We start from the raw sequence: 24,582 nt of genomic DNA, 5'->3' as shown, positions 1-24,582 counted from the left end.
GAGTTGGCATACAAGCATAGTTCCTAATAAAATCTTCAAATCAACACAACAAGTCTTTTCTTAGCATTATTATTATTATTTTTTTAAATTAGCACAATTTTTTTTCCATGAAAGTTGTAACTTATATTTAATTTAAGAAGTTGTTACTCATATACTTCTATAAACTTGATTTGAAACTTTGAAGAGCTTCTTCACTAGGTGGTGCTTTTAAGGAGTTCTTACGGATACCTAGGAATTCTGACTCCCACAAAGCTTTTGAATAATATGGCATTAACTAATTCTCATCAAAACTTTTCATAAAAACAGTGTTTCAATTTCCAATGGATGATGTTTTGATGTTTAAAGAGGAATGTTTAACTTAAATCTTGAATTCACCATTCCATCAATATATCTATTAACATCATGGATGAACTTGAGCATTTTGTTTTACCTGAAACTATTTCCCAAAAATAACTGATTTGATTAGAATGTCAATTTTATAATTAGTACAATTATCATTTTTATAATTTATCATTTTTATTTATCATTTTATTAATAATCAGATAATTATTATTATCTGATTATTATTATTTAAAGATTGGATCTGTTTATTCATTTCTTGGCTTGGAATTTCAATTAAAGCATCGCAGATTTCTGGTGATTCTAATGCTTCAATAGTCAAACATTTACTTTAGTTTTTGATGTTACATAATTGGAATTTAACCTTACATCTTGCAGTGTTCATCACGGTATTGTTACCCAAAGTGTGTAAATATATATATATGTATACATGATAGGGAAATTTAATTTCTTTGATGAATTTTCATGAATTAATGCACACTGACTTCTGAATTGAGCAAATAACAAAATTTCATTTTGATTCCTGTCCCAAGAACATTGGCTCAAAATGTTTATAGAAAAATAGTTGTTTAGCATGTGTACTTTCTTTTATGATGTTACTGATGTGAACAGCTTTTAATAGTATTAATCTGTTCACATCAATCATTTACGAATGGGTAAACCTTTTCATACAACCCCTTTTTGTGTTGTTGCCTTTTATAGCATATATTGCATGCAACCTTAACTCTGCATAATTTTTTAGAAATAAGCCTTTTATAACACAAGAAATATCTGTCATTTCTTTTAAGAATATTCTTCTTTTTCTGTATGTTAAGTTTATTACAATCATTTGATTAATCATCCATTACTTTAAAAAAATGTAGAAACTTTCAACAAATGTGTTTAAGGCTGCTGCTGTTGATATTTTTATTAAGATTTTTATTTTTATTTTCATGTGATACGAACTTTATTTTGTTTGGAAACATGAATATATGTATCTGTATTTTTTGAATAAATATTATTAGTTAAAAGAAATTTACATTCTCTAGATTTAATTTCATTTTTTTAAAAAAGTTTAATAAATTCATTATTTTGTTTTCTTCAGCATTCTGTGATCCGTTAAATTCTAAAGCTATATCAACTTTTAAATTCTAAAGCTATATCAACTGGTAACATTTTAGTTAAAATAAAGAAAAATAATGCTGTATAAACATTTGACTCAACACTAAGGCTGGCTAAAGCTTGTATTTCATTACTTATGCAGTTTTAAATTCTCCTTAAAGACATTTTCATTCAAATATGTCTGCATGCTGTCATATTGAATTATCTAAACATACAGATGGCTATCTAATTATTTTCTACCAAAGCACAATTCCAGTATCTTGATTGCTTTTCTAAATGATACACCTCCAGTGGAAGTTTGGGCATTACATGTTAAATATGTTTTTAAGTAATTAAACTTGTTTTGTATCAATTAGCGATTTGTTATCATCAATAACATTTTTAAATTGGGCTCGTAATCAAATTTGCCAGTTAGTAAATGTGGAAGTTAAAGGTGAGCAGAGTTCAAACATTCTGATGTTGTTGAGTTAGAATGCATAGAATTATTCTGCATTTTATTTTTACAATTTTCAGTGGATATTATATCCTTTTTTAATTGATTTGCATCCAAAATATCCTCATCTATGTAATTCTTACTAATTTCCCTTTTTCTCTGTTAACGCTGAAAACAATTCTTCAATCAATTTGGTATTCTGAGTCATAACATTTAGTTCTGTTTCTAATTTTCTAATAATTTTCATTGTAGCTGCTCTTGGCTGTGCACTTCATGTTCTTCTCATGTCTATTCATTAGAGAAAATTCACTTCCTTTTTATTTCCTTTTCAAAAAATTCTTTTGGATATCCTCTATTGTTCTGGAATCCTGGGTGTTTATGCACCAAAATTGTGTGGTAACTACATTACCATATCTTAGATTTCTGTATAAGTATAAAAATCCAGAGGCAAGTATTATGGCACTTGTTACTAACACACATACAAATTTATGTACATTATAATGCAGTGTTTTACAACCATAATTATTAAGCAGATGTTTTCTGTGTTTTTTCCTAACATCTTTGTTCATCTTGCTAATGTTAAGTAATCAAATCAGTCCAGAAACAGGATGCCCAGAGTACCACTGATGCTGTCAATTCATAACAGTATATCAGTGCATATCATAAAATAGTCAAGTTTATTGAGTAGTATCTTAAGAGCTTAACATTTGTAATACATTTTTAACAAAAGATTAAAAGAGAAAAGTAATTAAAACTAGGAACAGTATGTCTCATATTTTAATATTAATTCAAAAAATTTAAAAACAAGATGGGCATTTTTCAACTAAAGCTGAAGTGAAGCATTATACTAATTGGAACTTATAAATTTGTAGCTCATTTTTCTAAAATGCAAACTTGAAGCTTAAAAAGCATAATAGTACATCTCTTTCTATCTTGAAAATCACTCGTTCTTTCTTTTCACAAACAATTTTGTTGCACAATGGGAAAAGATAAAAATGCTTTTTTTTGGGGGGGGGGGTGTTAATTTTGTAAGGAAAATTTATGTATTATTTTCTTAGATTGTCAACTAAAATTAATGTATAAATAATATGCTAAAGTTAATAAAGAAGTTAATTTTTAAACACTCATACAGAAGCAAATTAAATAAATGAAATATAATTTAGATTTTTTCCTCTTTTTATGTAAATTTAAGTTGTTTTTATTAATTGATAAGCATATGAAACCATTTAAAAATTGTCTTTGAATGAGGAAACATTTGGTGTCATAAAATATTTCATGAAATTCTCATAAAATAAAGTAAAGTCTATGCTTACCTACTTTTGATTTTCATTTCATGTATGCCGTGTATAAATAGCTAGATAATTGGGTGGGATGGACTCTGATCTTTGCAAGAGATCTTAAAATGACAAAGATAATAACAAGAGTATCTTTTAGTAATTAATACTGAAGTTATGTTTTTTCCAGGCTTGAATAGAATAAATTTACAGACTAAAATAGGACTATTGCAATCACTAAATTTGATAATTAAACTTATTGATAGAGCTTCTTAAAGCAGAGTAAAAGAGAAAAATTTTATAATTTGTCAGTATTGCTTTCACTAAGTTGAATTCTTTTGTGCTGAAGAATTTCTACTGTTAAAATACTTTTTTCTCATGGATGCAAAACTGCTGTTAATTTCATTGGAATTAGAATTGGATATTTTCCATTAAGAAATTAGAAGCATAGATTATATATGGATATTTTAGTGTTTCATAGACTAAAATGTGCTCTTTAAAATTAATATTTTAACTGTGAAGTTTATGATTTTTCACTTTATTTCTTTTTTATTTTAATATGAAAGTCATGCTTTCATCATCTGTTAGTTTTTTTTATTATAATTGTTACTGCATTAGTTTTGTCTGGTATGTTGTTGTTAAAAAATGTGTTTTTTATTTTCTAGGCTCGTTTTTTGCAGAAAACAGGAGCTGTTGCTGGAATAGTATTAGGTTAGTATGATAAGATTCATTTTTACTTTGATTAAAAACATAATCTTTCTTAACATACATTCAATAATTTTAAAACTCTTTTAGAAAGCTTCAGTAGCATAATTAATGGTTATTTTATTTAGGTGTGCCTTATGCTTATTACAGTTGAATTGGTTTTTAAAACAGAATTATTCATGCTGCTGAGAATTGCTAATATTGAATAATATTTTTATTGTCTAAAAAATCTTAAATATCATGGTTACTATGAGTTTTAAATAATTAAACAGTTTGATATGTAGAAAGATCTGAATGCATCAGTTATATGTGCAGTTGATACAAAAGAAATCTGTTTAAAATATTGAAAACCAGCCAATTTTATAGTCACTTTCTGAGAATCTTATTAATATATATTTAATAATTATGTTATGTACACTGTACTCCATCCAACAAAATAGTTGATTCACAAATGTATGAGAGAAAATGAAAAACTGTTTATACTATCACATCATTGTAACATATGTTTAGGTTTAGAAACTGCCTTCTGTTCATACATGTTTAGATTTATTGCTTTTAATTATTTGCTATACGTATGGCATTAGAAGCAGTTTGATAAATTGCAGTTCTATCATATAGATAGCTGAATGTTTCTGTGATATTAATAACATGAATTTGTGGATCTCCTACCAAAATTAAATAATGCAGGCTCATAGAGGCAGTATAAATATTTTAGGAACATCTGTATGAGATTTCTTGAGGTTTTATTTTTTATTTCTATGAAGAACTCTGTGACTGGCTTAAATCTGTGTAAGCAGCCTTATTGATCAACTGCATTCTGTCATTTATATTTTTCTTCATGATAACATAATCTTTTAATAAATAATGGACTAAGTGACACTGCTACTGTGCAATGAAGATATTACAGTGTCACCTGTCTTCCACTCAGCAATGATAAAATGCTACTATAATGATTTAACATTCGATTGAGTTTTTCTATTATCTGATTTTAATCCAGCTGAGAATTCTAACCTTTATTTTTATTATTATTATTAAAACAACATCTAATGAAAACACTATTCGATTTATTTAAACATGAAAAATAAACTGAGAATAGCGATAAAAATCAGAAGATAAGGTGAAAGAAAAATCTGAGATTTGTCCCTTTAATTAATATCTATCAAATTCTAGTGAATCCTTAAAATTACTGGCCTATTTATGATCAATGGCAAAATCTTGAAAAATTTAAAAATCATATGCTTTCAGCAAATATAAATGCTTCTGTATTAACAGTATGTTTAGCTTTTAAATCAAAGATTAGTTTGGTTTAAAATATATTTTGCATTACTCAAGAATTTGCTTTAAAAGGTGTGGAAAAATTACTACTTTTGTAATTTTTGATGTTATATTTTCAAAAGCTGTAAATGCTTCGTCCCTAGGCAATTTAAGTAGTAATTATTCATCATTTTTAGTCCAAAGGGGCTTTGTTACTGAAGGACTATTGTTTTTGTTTTGTGGATTTTGCATTGAAAACTTCAGTATCACTTTTCAAATCATTGCCACCAAATACTGTCGCCCTGTATTATATTTGAAGAAATTAAGTAATGAAGAATCTACATAAATTACTGGATGTTTCTCACACTGTGATAAAACAATGGTACCTAGAGCTGTCCAATTTTGAATGATGTAATCCTACTGCGAATATGGGCATCTGAAAGCCGAAATTTAAAATTGGAATTTCTTTTAATATTGATATTTTGTAAAACTTTTAATGAATTTTTGATTAAGAAACTCAACAATTAGCAACACTCTACGGAGGGAAAAACTCTTTTTATCTCCATATTGTGGAGCTGTGTATTGGAAATTCTAAAGATATGCTCATTTTAAAATTATTTTGCGACATTGCTGTTGAACTGAATTTTGTGGTTTAAGTGCCAAGAATATGATATTTAATAAGTAAAGGTAACACACAAAATGTTAAAAAAACGCCCCTTTGGATGTAATTTAAAATCTGAAACATTTCAGTTTTTATTATTATTGTTATTATTATTTTCTTTATGACTCATCTCAGCACTTTATCAGGATAGCTTTTATAAATGTGCTAAGAGGAGATTAACTTTCTGAATTTTATACATGCAATAATTATTGTATGAGAACTTCTGGGGTCCATCAGTATAAAATTCATAAGTTTTAAAGTTTTTGATCTTTTTGTTGATCTACTGACTTCAAATTCTAGCTAAAGATAGGAATGGCAATCCTAAGAATAGAAATGAATGCTTCATTGAAGTGAAAAATGCTGTTTTATTAAATCCAAAATAAATTGAGAAGTAAATAGGAATTTGTAAATAAGAGTTATTCTTAATTGGTTATTACCATTAACATAATTCTACCAACCTGAGTTTTTGATACTATTAGGGATACAGAGCATTTAAACATAAAAGCAATTAAAAATATTGAAGTGAAACTGGGATCAATGTTCATTCTTCCCACCATTCATGATGGCATCATTGTGTATTTGTTAGAAAGGTGAAGTGAATAGGTTACCATCTGTGGCACTTTGGCATATGAATATGACTGATGCTCATTAATGAAAAAGTACCCAAATGTTTTGTATGTATTATTGTTTAAAACATATTTTGAGTGCCATAATAAGGCTAATGTAAGACTTAATTGCATTTGCTGTTTAATTATTTTTATCCATTTCAAATAAGTTTGCAAAAGAATTATAATTTTACAGATAATCATCCTGGTACAAGTTCCAAAACATCTCCAATGTTTGCTATGTCTGGTGATGGGAAAGATGATGTTTCTATTCCCATGGTATTCCTGTTTAGTGAAGAAGCTGAAGTTCTTAAAAGTGCTCACAAACAACATCCTGATCTGAGAGTTGGAATCTATGAAACCTCTATCATATCAGGTATATGTGGATGGAGTTTCTTTTATTGTAAATGAGTATCTAAGTTTTCGGTTTCAGTGTTTCTTCTGATGATTCTGTAAGTTCAGAGAGGAAAGAAAAGCTTTATATATAACTAATACTTAATTTATAAAATGTAACTTTATCATTACTCTTTTTACTTACAATGGTAATATGTTTTGAAAGGTCATATCTTGTGTTATAAATAGCATGTGAAATTTCTTAAAATATCCCATTTTTTGAGGAAAGATATTTTAAATTTTGTAAGAAATATTTGTTTATATGTAATGTTTATATGTAATTAAATTCAGATTGATATTGTTGAAATGGATATTTAAATAAACAGATTAGGCAAAATCATTATAACTGAAAAATTGTGCTAATTTTTCTGAACACAATTTTGAAGCAAGCACTTTGAAGTTAAACTTGAGTGTTCATAGTTTTTTTGTCACTTTTTTTAAAATATTAAATTTTTGAATATGAGTCCTATATTTACGATTAATATTATATTTTGATTCTACTAAGGTTTATGTGTAAGCAGTTTTATCTGAGTTTTAAGAGGCAGCTTTTCTTCTGTGTTGAATAGAATATTTTGAAGTATCCTCATCATTATCAGAATCAAAATTATCTGTCTTACATCTCCTATTCCTGCACTTTTTATTAAAAAATATATCACTTTTTGTTTGTATCTTTACTAATCAAGCTCTTGGAAAAATTTATAAAGCAGTATAATGTTTTACATGAGTAACAGTACACTTGTCATTTAGATGTTTTATTCTGCATATGGAAATAATTTCTTAAAATTTGAAATGTGAATTTCTGTATGCAAAAGGCAAGATATAGCTTTTGCTCATATTGCCTCATATAACTTTTACTACTTTTATATGTTCAGTAGAAAAAAATAAAAATTCAGTATTTATATTTCCCCCTACTGCAATTTTAATCATCATATGCAATTTTTACTTTAGTTTATTTTTAAATGTAAGTAATTTTTTCATCTTTTTAGAAGTTTATGGAAGGACAAGTACTCCTGTAAGCACTTCTACAAAAGAATCAGAGAACACTTCAAAATTACAGTCAGGAACTGGATTTGTCGAATCTAAGCCTAACCCACAATCTTTGCCAAAATTTTTTGGGGAAGATGAATTTATTACTGCTCAAAAGCGAGTTCAGTTATTGCTCAGTAAACTTCACAATCTGCAGCAGATTAAAGTTGATTTGGATCAACTGTTGACATTGACTCGGGAGTTTGGAGATGAGTCACGCACCTCCTCAAAAGATGGTAGCAACGCGTACCAGAAAGTGACTCGGGAAGCTGACTTCAAAGTTGCAGTAGAGCGACTCATGAGGAAGGAAAAAATACTAGAAATTGATCAAGATGTGCAGGTTCTTCTATCCCGTTTACGTCAGCTTGTTCAGTTTCAACCTTCTACATCTAATACCAAAGAGAGCTTGTCTGTTCTAGAATTAAATTGCAAAAGTAGCACAGTTAATCCATTGCACAGTAAGACTGCCTTTATCCATTTTATAACTGACAAATTAGGTGCTTCTAGTAACAATAAAAAATTTAGTGCTAAAGACTGCTGGGTAGAGACACCTGTTGGTGAAACTAGTGTCAGTGAACACAATTCATTTGCTGACAGAACTGAAGAATCATTCTCACTGCCAAAAGGAGACTTATGACGACTGTAATTAATTGTTGATTTATTTATTTTTAAACTGCTGTTGAGCATTTCCTGTTTCATTCCCTCCATCATTTCATGCTCTTCTTTAATATTCTACTTTTCCAGTAATGTTTTTCTTTTTAATTTTCAAGACAAATTAATATGTAAATATAGCTGAAATTTTAAATGTACATCATAATTTAATTTATTGAATGAAAAAGTAATTCCTTTAGTTATCTCTTTATGTAGTTTTTGTTTCCGTGCTTAGAAACAGATTTGTGATGTTACCAGCATGCTTTCTTAGAAATTATATGATGAGGGAATCAAGAGTTTTGAGAACACTTTACTCAGTTTATTGCATTAACATAGGATCGGAGCATTTCAATTGGCTGTGTAATTCATAATTACAGTCCTCAGATATTTCTGTGCTTCTAAGCTGCTATTAATAGACATTTCATCAATTTTAGCACTTCATTTATTAGTTCATTTTTAATGACTGGTATTTTTAAGGTACAAATTAGAACTGCATTTTGTGTGACAGTTGTTTCATCTGGTAACTTTTTTGTTTGTTAAAAGACTAATCCAAGCTCATGTCCGTTAAAACGGAAACTTATGTTTTGCTCTCTGAATTAATAGTATTATTTAAATGGGAAATTGTTTTACTTCCAATTAATTGCAGTGAGAATTATATTTATCATCTTCTTTGCTCTATAATGCTGAGTTATGTTAAACAAACCTTACTACTTTATTTGAAAGATGATGCAATGCATTTTGTTTTAATATTTTGCAAAGATCTGTGTGAAAATCTGTAATACATTGAGGCATATCTGTCTCTTAAATATTTATTCCAGATCTGTCTTTAAATTTTATATGTAAATATTTTAACATTTTTACATAAATTTAGTTCCTCAAAAATTTTAAAAAGTTATTTTAATAATGTTACTCTATTCTGAATTATGTATATTTAAGGGAAAAAATGCTTCTGATTTATGTGTAGGATTTAATTGTAACATATAATATTGTATTATTGTTGAAAGTTAAATAGAATATTTAGTTTGAGTTTTTATATTAGGTTAAAATATTTATGTAGTCAGAAGGTATATGTATATAAATTATTATGAAGATATACTAACAAGTATCCAGTTGGTTATTAGTGTCATACTATATTTATTATGATAAATTTGCAAAAAGAATTCTTCATAAATTAAATGTAAGAGTTTTCATATTATAGTTGGAAAAGCAAACATTCTTTTGCTATTAAAAATGGATTAGGGGTACAATTCAAAACCCACTCTTTCATTTTAACAGACTGTTTTATATAATTGTAGAATTTAAACAGAAACAAATATTTGTACTTTAAAAGAAAATAAATATTTCTAATAATTTAACTTATCTGTAATTTTCTCTTAAGATTTGCCTACCTGCTAGCATGAATGTTATTTTCATTGTGCTAGTTTTCCTGCATGGTTGTTTAAATGTTTTGGAATTAAGCTAGCTGCAATGAATTTTTATTTTTGTTTTATGAAATGAGACAATTAGCTTTTGACTAATAATTATTGAATGTGATAGTAAATAATGAATGAATAGTTTGTATGTATGCTGCATCTGTGGAATGTTATGCTAAATAAAAATTGTATAATAATAATATTCACTCTTTATATTGTTGTAATGTAAAAGCAAATCCATGTGAACAGATTTTAGGTCTTCAGTTTTTTATTAAAATCATTCTCAACATTTATGAATGTTTCCTTTGGCTTCAGCTATGCACAAATATCTCAGAACTGGGTTGAATTTATAGAATTCCAGATTTTTTAAAAATAATATAAAACTTTGTAACCTAATTTTGGAAAAGTTTTTATGTTGTTCTTGTTAGTATTCTGCTACCTGTTTGTGAAAATTTATTGCACATGAAAAATTTATATTTGTCCATCTTCATTCTTTAAAGCTTTGATAAGCAGTAGGCTGTAATAAGAGAAAAATTAGATTCTTTGGACAGCTGTTTTAATTGTCATTAAAAATTTATGAAGAAATAAAATATTTAAGAGAAAAGCAACCGTAATACATAGCATATTAATTTCAAGTAAAGGGAATGAAATTATTAAAAATCATGTTGATACAACTTGTGAAAATTGTATGTACTTAAAATTTATTCTGTGTCATTCTTCTTTGTGTTTTGATTAGTTTTCTTAAACTATATAACCTGAGATTGATTTTTTTGCTTTCCCCCCCCTTTCATTTCTTTACTGCTTGATTATTTATATCAGTTTTTGTTTTAGGAAGTCTTTCATACTTTTGAGTGACTCCAAAATTAAAATTAAGATTTGTCTTGTAAATGATGATGTAATAATTTAATAATTTATAAAAAAATTCCTCTAATAATACCTTTTGTATTCTGAATTAAAAGCAGTATTCTAAAATGCCATCAGAGTAATGGTATGCCAAAATTTGTATCTAGATAACTGCTTTGATAACTTTTATCACAAAAGTAACACTTATATTTATCTACAAAATTTCTGTTAAAAGTTATTAGATTTTAGCAGATGCTGTATTTATTACTAAAGATCAAATAAAAAGGATTAATATATTTATAAATTTATCATTAGCTTTATTCTAATATAATACTGATCTGGGTTATATAATCTAGTTTTCAAATGCCAAGAAAACAGCAAGTAATTAATTATTTTTCATGCAAATTTTATTTCTTTTCCTGTGTACGTAATGAACTGATTCGATATAATTGAGAAAGTTGAGGGAGATTTTTCAGAATGTGTAAATTTTATTATTATCATGATTAGAGTTTAATTAAAATGTAAAATATTGTAGGAGCATGGGTTTTCAGTTTTTTTATTAAAATTATTCTCAATATTTATGAATGTTTCCTTTGGCTTCAGCTATGCACAAATATCTTATTTTAAAATTTTACAAATATAATTTAAGAAAAATTGTATTTTATTTAAAAATTCATAACTATTAGTGTCTGAAACCAAGAAGTGAGTATTAAATTATTCATTAAATACAAAGAGGGAGGCATCTGATCAACTCCATAGTTATTTTAAATGCCTTTTTTAGTTATGTACCTGTTTCAGTGATAGACTTGTATTGTAGGTATGATAATTAATTTGATATTTCAATATATAAAAAAATTATGCCTTAGATTTTTATGTATGTGTATAATGGATTTGCATTTTTACAAATCTACGTGTTTTGACAAAGTGTTGTGTTTGTTCAGAAAAATTAATATTATTTTAATGGCATTCTGATGTATAAATTTTTGATATGAACTGTTTTACAGTTTGTATAAAGTTTTAGTTAGAAAATCCACTCTATAATGCAAAATCAGTTTACAAAATGCAAGTTTAAATTTATTGTTCCTATTTAACATTTTGTTTTTAATTATCTTTGAAGTTTATCATAACTGAGCAAAGAACCTTAGAATAGCTGTTAATCTATTATTATGATTTCACATGCACTGAGGAAAAGATTCGTTTTTATTAGCTTCAATAAAAAATTAATGAGTCAGGTAATAACTATGTGAAACGTAATTTTCCTGTGTAAATTACACACTGGCATTGGGATTTTTATTTATTTGTTATTTTTTTTAACCTTTGTTGTGTAGCAAGTATTATAAAACTGTTGCATACTGTGAGTAATATTTTCTTTTTAAAGTTGCATTTTTGACTTCAGTTTTATTCTGTAATGCTGTTTCACTTGTATTAATCAAACCAATTTTAAATTTTGGATTTTTACTTATTTTTTATGAGTGTTATATGGTTGCTTTCTCTTTGATGCATGGATGTTTTGTAACCATCTGCCAGTAAAAACTTAATGACAATAGTTTATATTGTGCAAACTCCAAAATCCGGGCATCTTATATTCAGAATGGTCTAATATTCAAGCCTTCAGACCACCAGGTTCCCCCCCCCCAAAGAACATTTATGAATAGAGAAACGATACTCCAGGAAAAGTAGTTGTGTCATAAGTGATTTCCTCCTGACTAGCTGAGATTTCTATATGTCACTTTCAAACATCTGTTGGCCAGGGAATTACACTATTCTGGCTAATTACAGCCCATTGATTAGCATTAATCATGACACACTTTCAACACTTGAGTGATTGTGGCTTTTTTTTTGGGGGGGGAGGGCAAGGTAATATTTTACAATCTGACCTAAGCTATGAGTGAAACTCAAAGACATATTTGCTTGGAGAGTGGGGTGTTGCTAACATTGGTTTTCTTTTGTTGGCATTATATAGGAAAGTGAGAAAGAATTGAATTCTGAAGGAATTAAATTTAGTTAGATAACAAATTGCATTCTTCCTTAACTAGTTTGATTCAGTTCATTATTTGTTGCAGGCTATTATTATAATTCTCTTATTAAAATTAAAGCTTGAATTTTCAATTATATCAAAAAGACTTTCTAATTCTGGTGCTGTAGTAGTATTTGCAAAGCGAAAGCATATTTGGTACTTGTCCTCTATGTTGGCCTTGGAACAGGAGAGAGAGTAATTTTAAAATTGGACAAAACAACAACCTTATTTGCGTGCTATAGAAAATGAAATTTTCCAGTTAATTTAATTTGTGAAAAATGATAATATGGACGATGATATAACAGAGGTTTTTTATTGGCATGACAATGCCCCAATCAGAATCAATTAATAAATAGCGAAATTTATAGTGTGATTTTAAATCCAGAAAATATCACTACCAATAGTTACGAAAGTGAGAAAGAGATTTTTGAAAATAGAAAGTGACTTGACAGTTTGGGAATTCTTGACATGAAAGTTACAGGAATTTGTATCTGAATTAGAAATCATGTGTATCTAAGAAATTAAGGAGAAGAAATTAACATGAAGACTAAATGGCTTTAAAAAACTTACATTGAAAGAAAAGCTTAATAAAACAAATAAATATTGAGTTTTTTCTGTAAATTTTGATTTCTTTAAATTCATTGGTTCATTATTTTACAAGTTATTTTATATTTTTAATATTATAATCTTACATTTTATATTTTTAATTTTACAATTTTTATAATTTTATAATCTTGCTAAATTTAAACTGACACACAAAATTTCTGAAATCTGGAATCGCTGAAGTTCTGACGAGTCTGGAGCTTGGACTTTGTACTCTATAATCTATATGTAGCCTTATTTTCTTGCTTATTAATTGGGTTTGTACAAATAGTTGATCTGATTTTAAAGTACATTTGGTGATTTTAATTTGTGTTCTGAAAATGTTTTTGTGTGAAATAAGATTTCATGCCGCAATGTTTATAGATGTGTTTAAAACTGAGATCCAAAAATCATTTTCTTTGATGCAAATCTTCAGACCTGAATCTTTTCCACTTTATAAAATTATGGTTAAAATGTTTTTATTTCACTTCATGTGTTACTGTAAAAGTTTGAAATAGTAAATCTTAGTGTATCCTAAGATTTACTAGTATCAGTTGAAGTATGTAATGAAAGATTCAAATTTGGGCCTTTACCATCTGTCAACAGTAATTGTTGAAGCTTACTAGTGCAGAGTGGTAAAAGTAAATTCAAATAGTTTTGGTGTAGCTTTAATATGTGAATCTTTCACACACTGTATACAATAGTGTTTACAAATATTATTTCTTGCCTTAGATCTGTTAAAATGAATATCTAAAGTATAAAATATTATTTGCAAGTAATAAATATTGAAATAAAATAGTGCTATGTTGAATGATGTGAGAGCTTCAAATACATCAATCCATTTCTTCTAATGAGTTGTTCAAAGAGTTTTTAATAAAAGATTATGAAAATTCGTCAGTGTGAAAGACAAGATCTAATGTACGTAGAATATATACTGATGCAATTTTAGTCGACAAGATTTATTTTCTGTAGCGGAAAAGAATTTGATCTTCAACTTGTACTCAAAAAGGCATTAATAGAATAACAGGATGGTGAAACTGTTTTGTAAAGGAAACGTAAATTAAGTTACAATTCAACAATTAATTTATATTTTCACAATTAGTAAAATGATTTTTAAATTTATATTATGAATTTTAGAAGGTTTTTCAGAATTTTGTGATAGATGTTTTTTCAATATATTTATTAAATTTAGATATAGAAGGAGATATTCTGAATATTAAATCTCAGCATAGTATAAATCTCTGAAAGGATTTCTGAATAATGCACAATTTTTAATTTTCTCATTTATAACTTTTTTTAGATGTCATATGAAGTTATTCCATGTCAATTAATTTCTTTTGCAAAGTAATATTCTGAAACCAACAGTTTATATTTGTTTCATTGCATATATATTTTTGGGCTTGGGAAATGACATTTTTTTCAAAGCATGTACCAAGTCAAGTATTTGTTTGAATCAGAATTGCTCTTTTGATATTTATGTCAAATATACGAGAATAAAATCTTATTCTTATTTTAATATGCAGAACCTTTACAGTAAACTCTCGTCAAACACAGGATTATGTTATTAATACATTATGCATATGGCAAACTTACTTTCCGCAAAGTTAGCTTTCTGTGGAAAAAATGCATCAGGTATAATTCAGATTAAGAATTATGTATAATTTAAACAAACCTAAATATTGCTGTAATTAAAAGGAAAAAACAAAAACAAAAATGTTATTTGAATTTTTATCACTGTTGTTAAGGATGTGATACAGTTACTTTTTTTTTAAAATACTGATGATTTTTGCTGAGGGAAATGACATGCAACTCTTTTGAAAGTTTCACAGTTAGGAGTTCAGAATTTTCAGTGCCTCTTATAAAGTGTCCTTTTCTTTCTTCATTTGGGTGAATCTTCAAAATCGGACTTCATGTGTCTTTTTTTTTTTAATAATTTATTTTTTATAAGTTAAAGCCACTTTATCTACTACTTCATTATGCTGCTTCCACTGTCGGCCAGTGTTATAAAATTATCCAGTTCTTCTTTTGTCATTTCTCTTTCAGATGTGGAAGACAGAGATTCTTTGACTTCTCCGTCTTCCACATCTAAAAATCTGTGTCAGTTGCTTTTGCAATGTGTGCGATTTCTTTGGCTTCATTTTTAGTGGATGGAAATCTTTTAAAACTGTTGAAAGCATCTGACCAGAGCTGATGACAGCAAGCATTCAGTGTTGATGAATGAACATTCAACCACACATATGATTAAAATTCTAATGTTGGATAAAGTAAATGGAAACAATGATGATATTTCATATACATGAAACCACATTCCACAAATCCATGTTTGGCAAGGGTTTACTATATTGAAAACTCTGTAAGACAGTTATCATCCATGTTATATATATAACATGTTTTAAATATTTTTTTTTTTTTTTTTTCTTCATGGAGGAGATCATATTATAGAGGATGGCTTTTGGTGATGGCAGTTATTGATATGCATAACAAATTTACCTTTTTCAGTTCTCTTACAGTGTATTAAAGAAAATATTTAAATATAAGTGCAGTATAATGATTTAATAAAGTTGCAAATTAATGACAAATAGTGAATGACATAAAAGGGAACTAATATGGGTTTGGGTTTTGGGTGACATAAAATAAATAAACCAACCATTTTATTTCTGTCATTCATTAGAATTCATTAGGCTAGAAGCTAGCAGTATAGTTAGTGTTAGATAGTAGTGGTGGTAATTAACCCCATTTTTTTTTAATTTAATGTAATTTAATGCTTTTATTTTGCAAGCCTCTTAATGTTTTAAGATTTGTGAAATTTAAAATTAAAAAAAATGCACTCATACATGTACTGAATTGTCAATTTTGAGAATGCTTGCATTAGAATAACTGGTGAAAGACGGAAATGAACTTTCTTGTCATCACTTGTACTTTGATTTGTTTTACCTTAACACCTGTACTGAGAAGAAATTTAAAAAAAAAAATCATATAAACCATTTAGGAATATGATAAATCATTTAAAAACAGCTGTATCTTAATTGCCGTTGAGTAAAATTAATAATTCAGAAATGTTTTAACAATTGTTTTCTATAAGATAAGTTTTGGTACTACAATAAGAGCTGCAAGTCTAACGCTTATGAAATTATTGCATTCTTCTATGTATGTATGCTTTCGTAGTGTAAATGGCTAACACATTTGCTTCAGAAACTATTAGATTTTTCAGAGTAAGAAATATAAAAGGTTCATCTGTGCTGTGATTTTAACTGTGGATTTTTCAATTTTCTAGCTGAATATGCTAGCCATTTACACCATGGTATAAGTGTGTGGAAGATAATTCTTTACAACTATTTTAATGTGTGTAATGCATAAAGTATTTTAATTTTATTATGAAATTAGATGATAATTATCTTAGGAAATAAAATCAAAATTAATGCTGATTTCTGTTTTCAGAAATACTGATAGCTTCAAGGTGGTTGCCATGAAGGGTATTCTATAATTTCTTGTATTTTAAATTCCAGATAGAATAGTTATTTTTGTTAATATTACCATAGTAATAAATTGATTTCTGTCAAATTCAAAAGAAGTGCATGAGATTATTCCAGTGTGTGAATAGAAAGGTAAGGCAAATTCAGAAATGCTTGTAAATTTTTTGAAATGCTGAAATTGAGATCAAAGCTATTTGACTGAATTTGTATTCTTATTTTATTTGTTAGTTATCTTTAAGTAATCTTTCAAAAACATAATTCATCTCGCTTTTTTATGGTAATTAATTTTAATATCTTTTTTATATTTATTCATCTATGTGAATTCTCTTGTAAATATTAACATATGTGTGAATGTGCCTGTCTAAAGACACAAATATAAGACAGCATCATGCAACGTACACATATAAGCCTCACATATAAAATGATCCTTCATTTTTAAAGTTGTTTCTTGAGGGAAAAAAAGAGGACTTATGACATCTTATGCATTAACTGGATTGAAAGTGTCTTGTTGGAAATAAATAATAATATAATAAATTGGTCTAAATAACCTTCAGTAAGCATATATTTTCATTTCACATAAAAGTTAGGGAATGAAGTATGCAATTAGCACGTATGAGATAGATATGATTTTCAAAAGAAAGAGAATTTTAAGAAAAACCATCATCTTATATTTGGGCTGTAACAAAATTGTGAAATATCTATAATATTCATATTGCATTAGAATGCCCAAGTTTTATCTATTATTTAATTTATTAAATTTTCCATGCAAAGTCATCTCATATAGGAAAATGATTTGGGTAACCTTTAAAGCAACCAGAACAAAATTCATATAATTTTTATACAAAATTTATTTACAGTAAATGCATGTGTTTAATAACACAAAGATTATCAAATAATAAATGTGAATAATTGTTAAGTAAGCCACATGGACTTGCAGGCATTTCATTGCAAAATTTCCACTATTAAAACTTTTAAGGATTAATAGTTTCAGTTTTTGATTGATGAAGTTTAAGATAACATGTATTTTAAATTTCTATAAAAAATTGTATAATATACATAAAAAATGACTTTAAACTAAATTATTTTTAAGAAAAAGATAATTGCTACAATGGAAATTTATTGGCAGTAATTAATCAGTCTAAGCTTTTTTTTATAAATTTAACAAATTTTAATTGTCATTGAATTAAAAAAATAAGTTAACTTTTTGTCAATATTTTTTAATAAAGCAGGAAATTATGAGTATGAATTTTAATGAGTATGAGTATTAATGAATATTTATGTAGGGAAGAATGTTGTGTAATTAAATAGGATATAAAAATACTACTATGAATTATTCTTATGTAACTTAATTTTATTTGTAAGCTAAATTTTATTTGAAATCATTATTGAAATTAAATTTGAATTTACTTCATAAAAATGGCAAAAATATTTCAAATATTTTATTGCATTACTATGTTTTCTAGAGTAATTTATTTTTGCTATTTGTAAAGGGAAAAGTAAATGATATTGCCTTTTTGAATTCTGCTGATCATATAGTCATTCCTGTATTTAATTTGTAAAGGAAAAAGTAAATAATAATGCCTTTTTTAATTAGTCATTCCTGTGTTTTATTTTTGTGTGTGGGGGGGAAGACTATAAAGCATAGTGGACTGTTTCTGTGAGTTTCCAGAGAAATGTGAAAAGACAGTTTATGAAGTGTGTTATAGTATATATAACTGAGTATCTGTGCTAACCCAAATGCTCAAATATATGTATTGTGACGGGATGTTAAAAATAATTTTGATTTTTAATTTAAAATCCTGCCATTGTGATTATTCACAAGTAGCCAAATACTATTGAGTAAGAAAATGTTGAGCTGTTCATTAAATATGTGAAAATTGGCAGTTGTTTGTTGGCATTATTGGAAAATGCTCATGTTAATTGTATTGTGGTCAAATGCTGTGCAGTATTTGTGATTGAAAATAAGTGTATTTTTTAAGTCATGGTGTAATGATAGTGTATATGTACGATAAAATGTTTCAGGAATTCCTTGCTCACATTTAACTGTGGTTATTTGAATTGTTGATGTGGATCAATGTTGTAGTATTAATAGAAAGTTCCTTATCAAAAAATTCATTCTTTCATTTATGTTGAAATATCTGTCTTGCATTTTGTTGTTCAGAATGCTAGTATTTTCAAACTAATATTCTCCTGAGATAATTTTTAGTTAAAATGTGGCATGATTTAAGTACATAACAGTTACATAACTATATTTTAGAGATTTTAATCAATTCACAACTAATAAGAATCATTCAAAGATATAGAATTGTCATGCATTCTATCTAAGGTGGACTGAAAGATTAAGAATGGAATTGATCAGCTAGTTTCGATGTAATAATTAATTAATTTTTTAGGATTTTCATTTTCATTACATCAAATCCTGTATTTTAATGCTTTTTTAAGCTGCTCTTTGATGAAACTTTTTAGAAAATTCGTTCTCTTGCAAATTTGAATTTGTAGGGAAAAAATAGTTATTCTGTTACGTATTTTAATTTATTATTAATAAAAATGCAAATTTCATTCCTTAATAAGTACAGCAATGCCGCATTTTAATAATTTTGTTGAAAATTATATATCTGGCCAAAGTTTAAAAAATTTTGCCACATATATATTTTGTAAAATGTTTGCAGTATTTTGCAAAATGTATATTTTTCCGCATTTAAAAATATATATGCACCTTTTAAAAATTCTTAAAAGAAATATATCAGTTTCAGTTATCTGTGAAAGTTAGCCACTAGTAGTAATTCATTTATTATCTTTTCAAATGTAAAGTTGTGCTTGTTTGCACTATAAATCTACATCCTTTAAGTAAACAGTATTTCATAACAATAGTTTATATGAGAAAACGTCAATGTGTAGATTTGAAATAAGATGGATTTTCTTATTGTTTGAATTTTTAAAGATAAATAACCTTTTATTGTGTATGCAAGAAATTGTAAGTAGCATAGGATGATATCTATTTGGCACAACTAGAAGAGAAATTATGAAATTTTGCATTTTTTTCATTTTGTTAAGAAAAGTAGTAACTTAAAAAAAAATTGTCAAATGAATTTAAATTATGGTCAGTTTTTTATATTTTTTGTATTTCACATTCATGCTGAATGCAGGATAAGATATAAAATTGCGATTTCGGACTATCATTTTATTGAACATGTTCACACAAAAAATATATTTCTGTTAAAATATTTGTTCAAAATTTTGTTCACATCTAAATTCTTCTTGCAAATAAGCATCTTCTGGTTTAATGCTTATTGGTATTCAAGAAATATGCAAATATTTACTTTAATGAAATATAAAAATTCTTCTGAAGAAAATGGAAAATTAAGATTTCAATAATAATCCTGAATATTTTAATCATATTGTGTTAACTATTAATTAATATAGAATTTTTACTTTTCCTGTAGGTTGAAAATACTGAAGATTCTATCTGTTATAATTGTCTTTTTCATACTGTTAATTACGAGAGGATAATTGTTTTGAATTTTGACTTTTGTTCAGATAGAGATTAACAGATATTTTTTTTTCCTTATTGTAAGGGAGCTAAACACTAAATTTTAAAGAAAATTTTAAAACTGTCAATTTTCCAAATTTTGTGCAAAATGTTGTTAATATGTTAATATGCTGTAAATCTCAAATCCATGTCTGAATTAGAACACACCTAAAAATGCTTTATGAATGTAGCAGGGACTCTGAATGGAATGCAATTTCTTGACATAATGAATTGAATGGTTTATATGGTAAAGAACTGGAATTATAATTTATATTATAATATGAATGAAGTAAAATGAAGCTGGATTATGTGGCACGATTTCAGGAAAGATGATTTTGTTCTGATATTTGCTTCGACGATAGCGATGTTTAATTTTCTGATGGTAAATATTTCTACATTCATTCAAAATATGATGCATTATAGATTTAAGCTCTTATCATACCTAAAAATATTTATGATGAATTTTTTTCGCTTTCTCATGTAATGTAAAATACCGTGGACCTCTAGGGTTGCTTTGAAAAGGAAAAAAGTAACATATAAAAATAGCAGAGATGAAGTTTCTGTGCTGATATTAAATTGGAACAACCTTCAACTTTGCGAAGGAAGAAAAATCGTACCTCATTTTCTTTTTATAATGAATTCAGTAGAAATATTATTCCAAATGATTAACCCTAGAGATTTATGATTAGATCTTTAAAAAAAATTTGTACCTGGAGTATTTGGAATTTATCTATATTTACAATTAAGTTCTTCATTTCACAAGAAATCTTCTCTTTATGTTGAATAAACAGTGTAAGACACTGGCATTTTTATTGTTTTCTATATAATTTGTTTAGTTTTTAATAACTACAAAAGATGTAATAAGAATAATTAATAAATTGCCAAATGCTTTAACCTAATGATTTATTCTGGCAAAATTCATCAAGATTTTTCTGGTCCTTCTCATTAGTATTTTTCACATCCCACATTGAATTGAATTAAATTAAATTGAAACTTAGCAAAGGGAATTTTGCAAATAAATATGGAAAATATAACATCTTCCTTGACGTCAATCGAAATTATCTATTGAAGGACTATACAATCGCTCTATACAGGTGTATATCTGCTTCTGTTATTTTGCAACGTGGTTTTAGTCAAAGAATTAAAACAAAATTAGTAATTTAGTGCAGTGAGTTTCTCCTTTTTTTAAAAAAATATGAAGCATTGTAATACCTCTCTAGAATTTATTTTGGTTTCATGCATGCTTTGTAAGATTTGATTTTAGTGTTGAAACTTAATTTTAAAATGGCTCTTATCATCAGCTCTTATCATATCATTATATCAATTTTAAAATGGCTCTTATCACATATGTAATAACAGTGATATTTTGGATATCTTTATTCAGTTATTAAAACTGTTTTCTTGAAATTCTGAAATATCACAAAATTTGAATTTTAAAAGGCATAAAGATTAAATAAAAAATCAGAACAAAAAATATATTCAGGTGATAATTAAATCAAAAAAAAAATCTTTTTAAACATTTATTTACATTAAAATATAACAAGTAGTACAAACTAATTATGCCTGTTTTAAAACTGTAAAAAGAAATTGAAATTGGACTTAAAAATTTGTAATAAATTCATTTTTTCAATTAAAAAGTAAAAATTAACATTTTGTAAATTTAAAAAAATGTGTTTCATTGCTAGTTCTTGTTTTTCAATCAAAAACTTGCAATGTAACGAAAATTTTAAAAAGATAAAAAGCGTAGTGATTTGCTCCCTTAAGTAAGATATATTTATCATATCAGTTAATGATTTGCATTATGACTAAAATTTAATTCCTGCTTCATCACTTTTTTTTTTAAGTGTATCGTTTTCATTTTGAGGTTTCATTGAATGTGTATGTTATATGTATGTATATTTATATAGGATGTCTGCTGAAGTCCGGCACCACCTCTTTAACTGCCAAACAGCTGCAGCTGTAGTCATAATTGATTTGGTTTATTAGATTACGGCAAAGCACACGAGGGCTATCTGCCTTAAGGGAGGGATGCCTTCGTGGAGGACTTTTTAAGGGAAACTGGCTCGTATACACGTTACACATGGGGAAAACTACGAAAACACCCATGCAGCCAGCCCGTTCGCCGGATTCGAACCTCGGACCGAACTACCGGTGTTCAGCGACGTTACCGCTCGGCCGCTGGTAGGCCTCTGTAGTCAAAAAAAAAAAAAAAAAAATGTCTAGCTATAGTAAAGTGGTTATGCGCTACTAGATGAGACTGCTTACAGCGCCACTTTGTAGAAAACGGCAGAGTTAGCGTTCCTATTTGAAAAATGGTACGAGATAGGCGGAAAAAGTGATTGCGAAGTTGTACAGCATCAGCGATTTAGTACGAAAAGATACCTTATAGGCACGAATGTTAAGAACAGAACGTTTTAAATTGCGTATTAAGAATACGCAATTTATTTGTTTGTGATTTTCGAGACGGTGACGTAACGAAACTATCTTAGAAAGGGGGGAAAAGAACTAGTTATCACAAGATACCTGTATTTTCGATGTTCATACGTTTTTCCGTCAGCTGAAATCCACATCTGGACCCTTATTAGAACTTCACATTGCAGGATAGCATCGTACGTCTCTGAAGCTGCTGTTGCAGTGTTTGCGGAGGGGTAGGATGCATCCGCTGTTTGAGGTATCCGCACAGGAAAACGTCCATCAGTCAGGTCAGGTGAATGTAGAAAAGACCACTCTTCAAAACCACCATGCCCGATTATTCGTTCTTCTAATTCCTCCGAAGGTACTGCTTCACTGATGGTGTCTTGTGCACAGGTGCACCGTCATGTTGGAACCATTCATTACAGAGTTGAAGCAATGGCTGGTTCTCAACAAAGTCGGTATTACATCTTGCCAGTAGTTCGAAATATCATGCCACCATTAACGTACCCTGGTAAAATATTGGGTCGATTAATGCTCGATGAGGTGTTGGCCAGTATGGACGAGCACCTAATTCGTTTACGATTTTCTTAGCGCGACTTTTTGAGAGGTCACAGTTTTTACTTATCTCTCTTGTGCTGTTGTTCGGATCTCTGAAGACGTATTATAATACTTCTTCCAATTGTACTTTCCGGTCTACCTTAGCTGGTCTGCGGAATCGAAGTCGGCTAGTCACACAGCCTATCTTCTTTAAATGTTTCACAAGCTGGAGGGTGGTTTTGTGTTAACTATGCGGGCTTGCAGGAAAAAAATGCCGATCCTGCTTTGTGCCCACATTCACTGTAAAGTAGAACCATTTCACAATAATAATTTTTTGAAAATCTCTTCATGACCATGAGCTTCAACATACAGTCCTGATGAGGTGTCTTTCTTACAACTGTCTTAGGTGAACAACTGTGACGTTTCGTACACTATTTGCAAATTTCGCACACCAAGCTCAAGTTGCGTTGAGCTGATGCGTGACACGATTGTGTACGATTTGCATATTGTCTTCTCTGTTTGTAAAGAGATTCAGTACGAGGATGCACCTCAAGGGGTTTGAACCACAGCTATCTCGATTGTGAATTACTAGCGATACCACTATGCCACGAAACGGGCTCGTTTATTCTCTGAAAGATAATCTTTTCGTTCAAGTTTTGTGATGTCACAGTTTCGGAAATAGCGATGAAACAAATGTGAATTTTCAGCATTCATGTCCACGAGGTGTCTTTTTATACTAAATCGATGATGCTCTACATCATAAGTCACTTTTTCCTCCTATCTTGTACCGTTTTCGAGATAGGAACATATGTTTCCATCAATGCCGCCATTTTCCATCAAGTGGCGCTGTAAGAGGTCTCATCTAGTAGAGCATAGCCACTTTACCATACCTAGACGCCACTTTTATGAATATACCGGCAACCGTTCAGCAGTTAAACGAGTGACTGGGCTTTAATGGGCATTCTGTATACATGTGTATGAAGAAAATAATGCAGATTACCTCAGCTTGTACATTAAACTAGGAATAAAGAATTGTTTAATGGTTATTTTATTATACATATAAAAAAGCATTATAACTTATTTATTGAATGCAATGCAAATCTGTCTCATATTCATGAGATAAATGTTAATGTCATTATTGCAGTTATTGTCTGAACACCAAAGTGTGTGTGTTATAACTTAAACCACGGTATTTTATTTTGTGATTTGTGTGAAAAATTTGACATGTAGAAAAGCTGGATATTCTTTATTATTTACAGAAATGTAAATAAAATTAATTTGTAATAAAACTAATAAATCAACATATCAATTATGAGAATCTGTATCTTTCAT

General features: G+C 28.1%; 1 protein-coding gene across 1 annotated transcript in view; it reads left to right on the top strand.

The window, feature by feature from the left end:
• Nucleotides 1–24,568, top strand: part of Edem2 (ER degradation enhancer, mannosidase alpha-like 2) — a 182,700-nt gene extending 158,132 nt beyond the window's left edge. Inside the window, exons 20-22 of the mRNA XM_085816651.1 lie at nucleotides 3,813–3,858; nucleotides 6,569–6,748; nucleotides 7,752–24,568. Coding sequence (XP_085672777.1) covers nucleotides 3,813–3,858; nucleotides 6,569–6,748; nucleotides 7,752–8,428 — 903 coding nt within the window. The 3' untranslated portion in view covers nucleotides 8,429–24,568. The remainder of the gene's footprint in view (nucleotides 1–3,812; nucleotides 3,859–6,568; nucleotides 6,749–7,751) is intronic.
• Nucleotides 24,569–24,582: the final 14 nt, after the last annotated feature.

The sequence above is a fragment of the Stegodyphus dumicola genome, chromosome 5, assembly GCF_044657685.1.
Source record: "Stegodyphus dumicola isolate Sdum_Otavi_A_Nest chromosome 5, ASM4465768v1".
Classification (NCBI taxonomy): domain Eukaryota; kingdom Metazoa; phylum Arthropoda; class Arachnida; order Araneae; family Eresidae; genus Stegodyphus; species Stegodyphus dumicola.
This window is presented reverse-complemented; position numbering and strand designations above follow the sequence as displayed.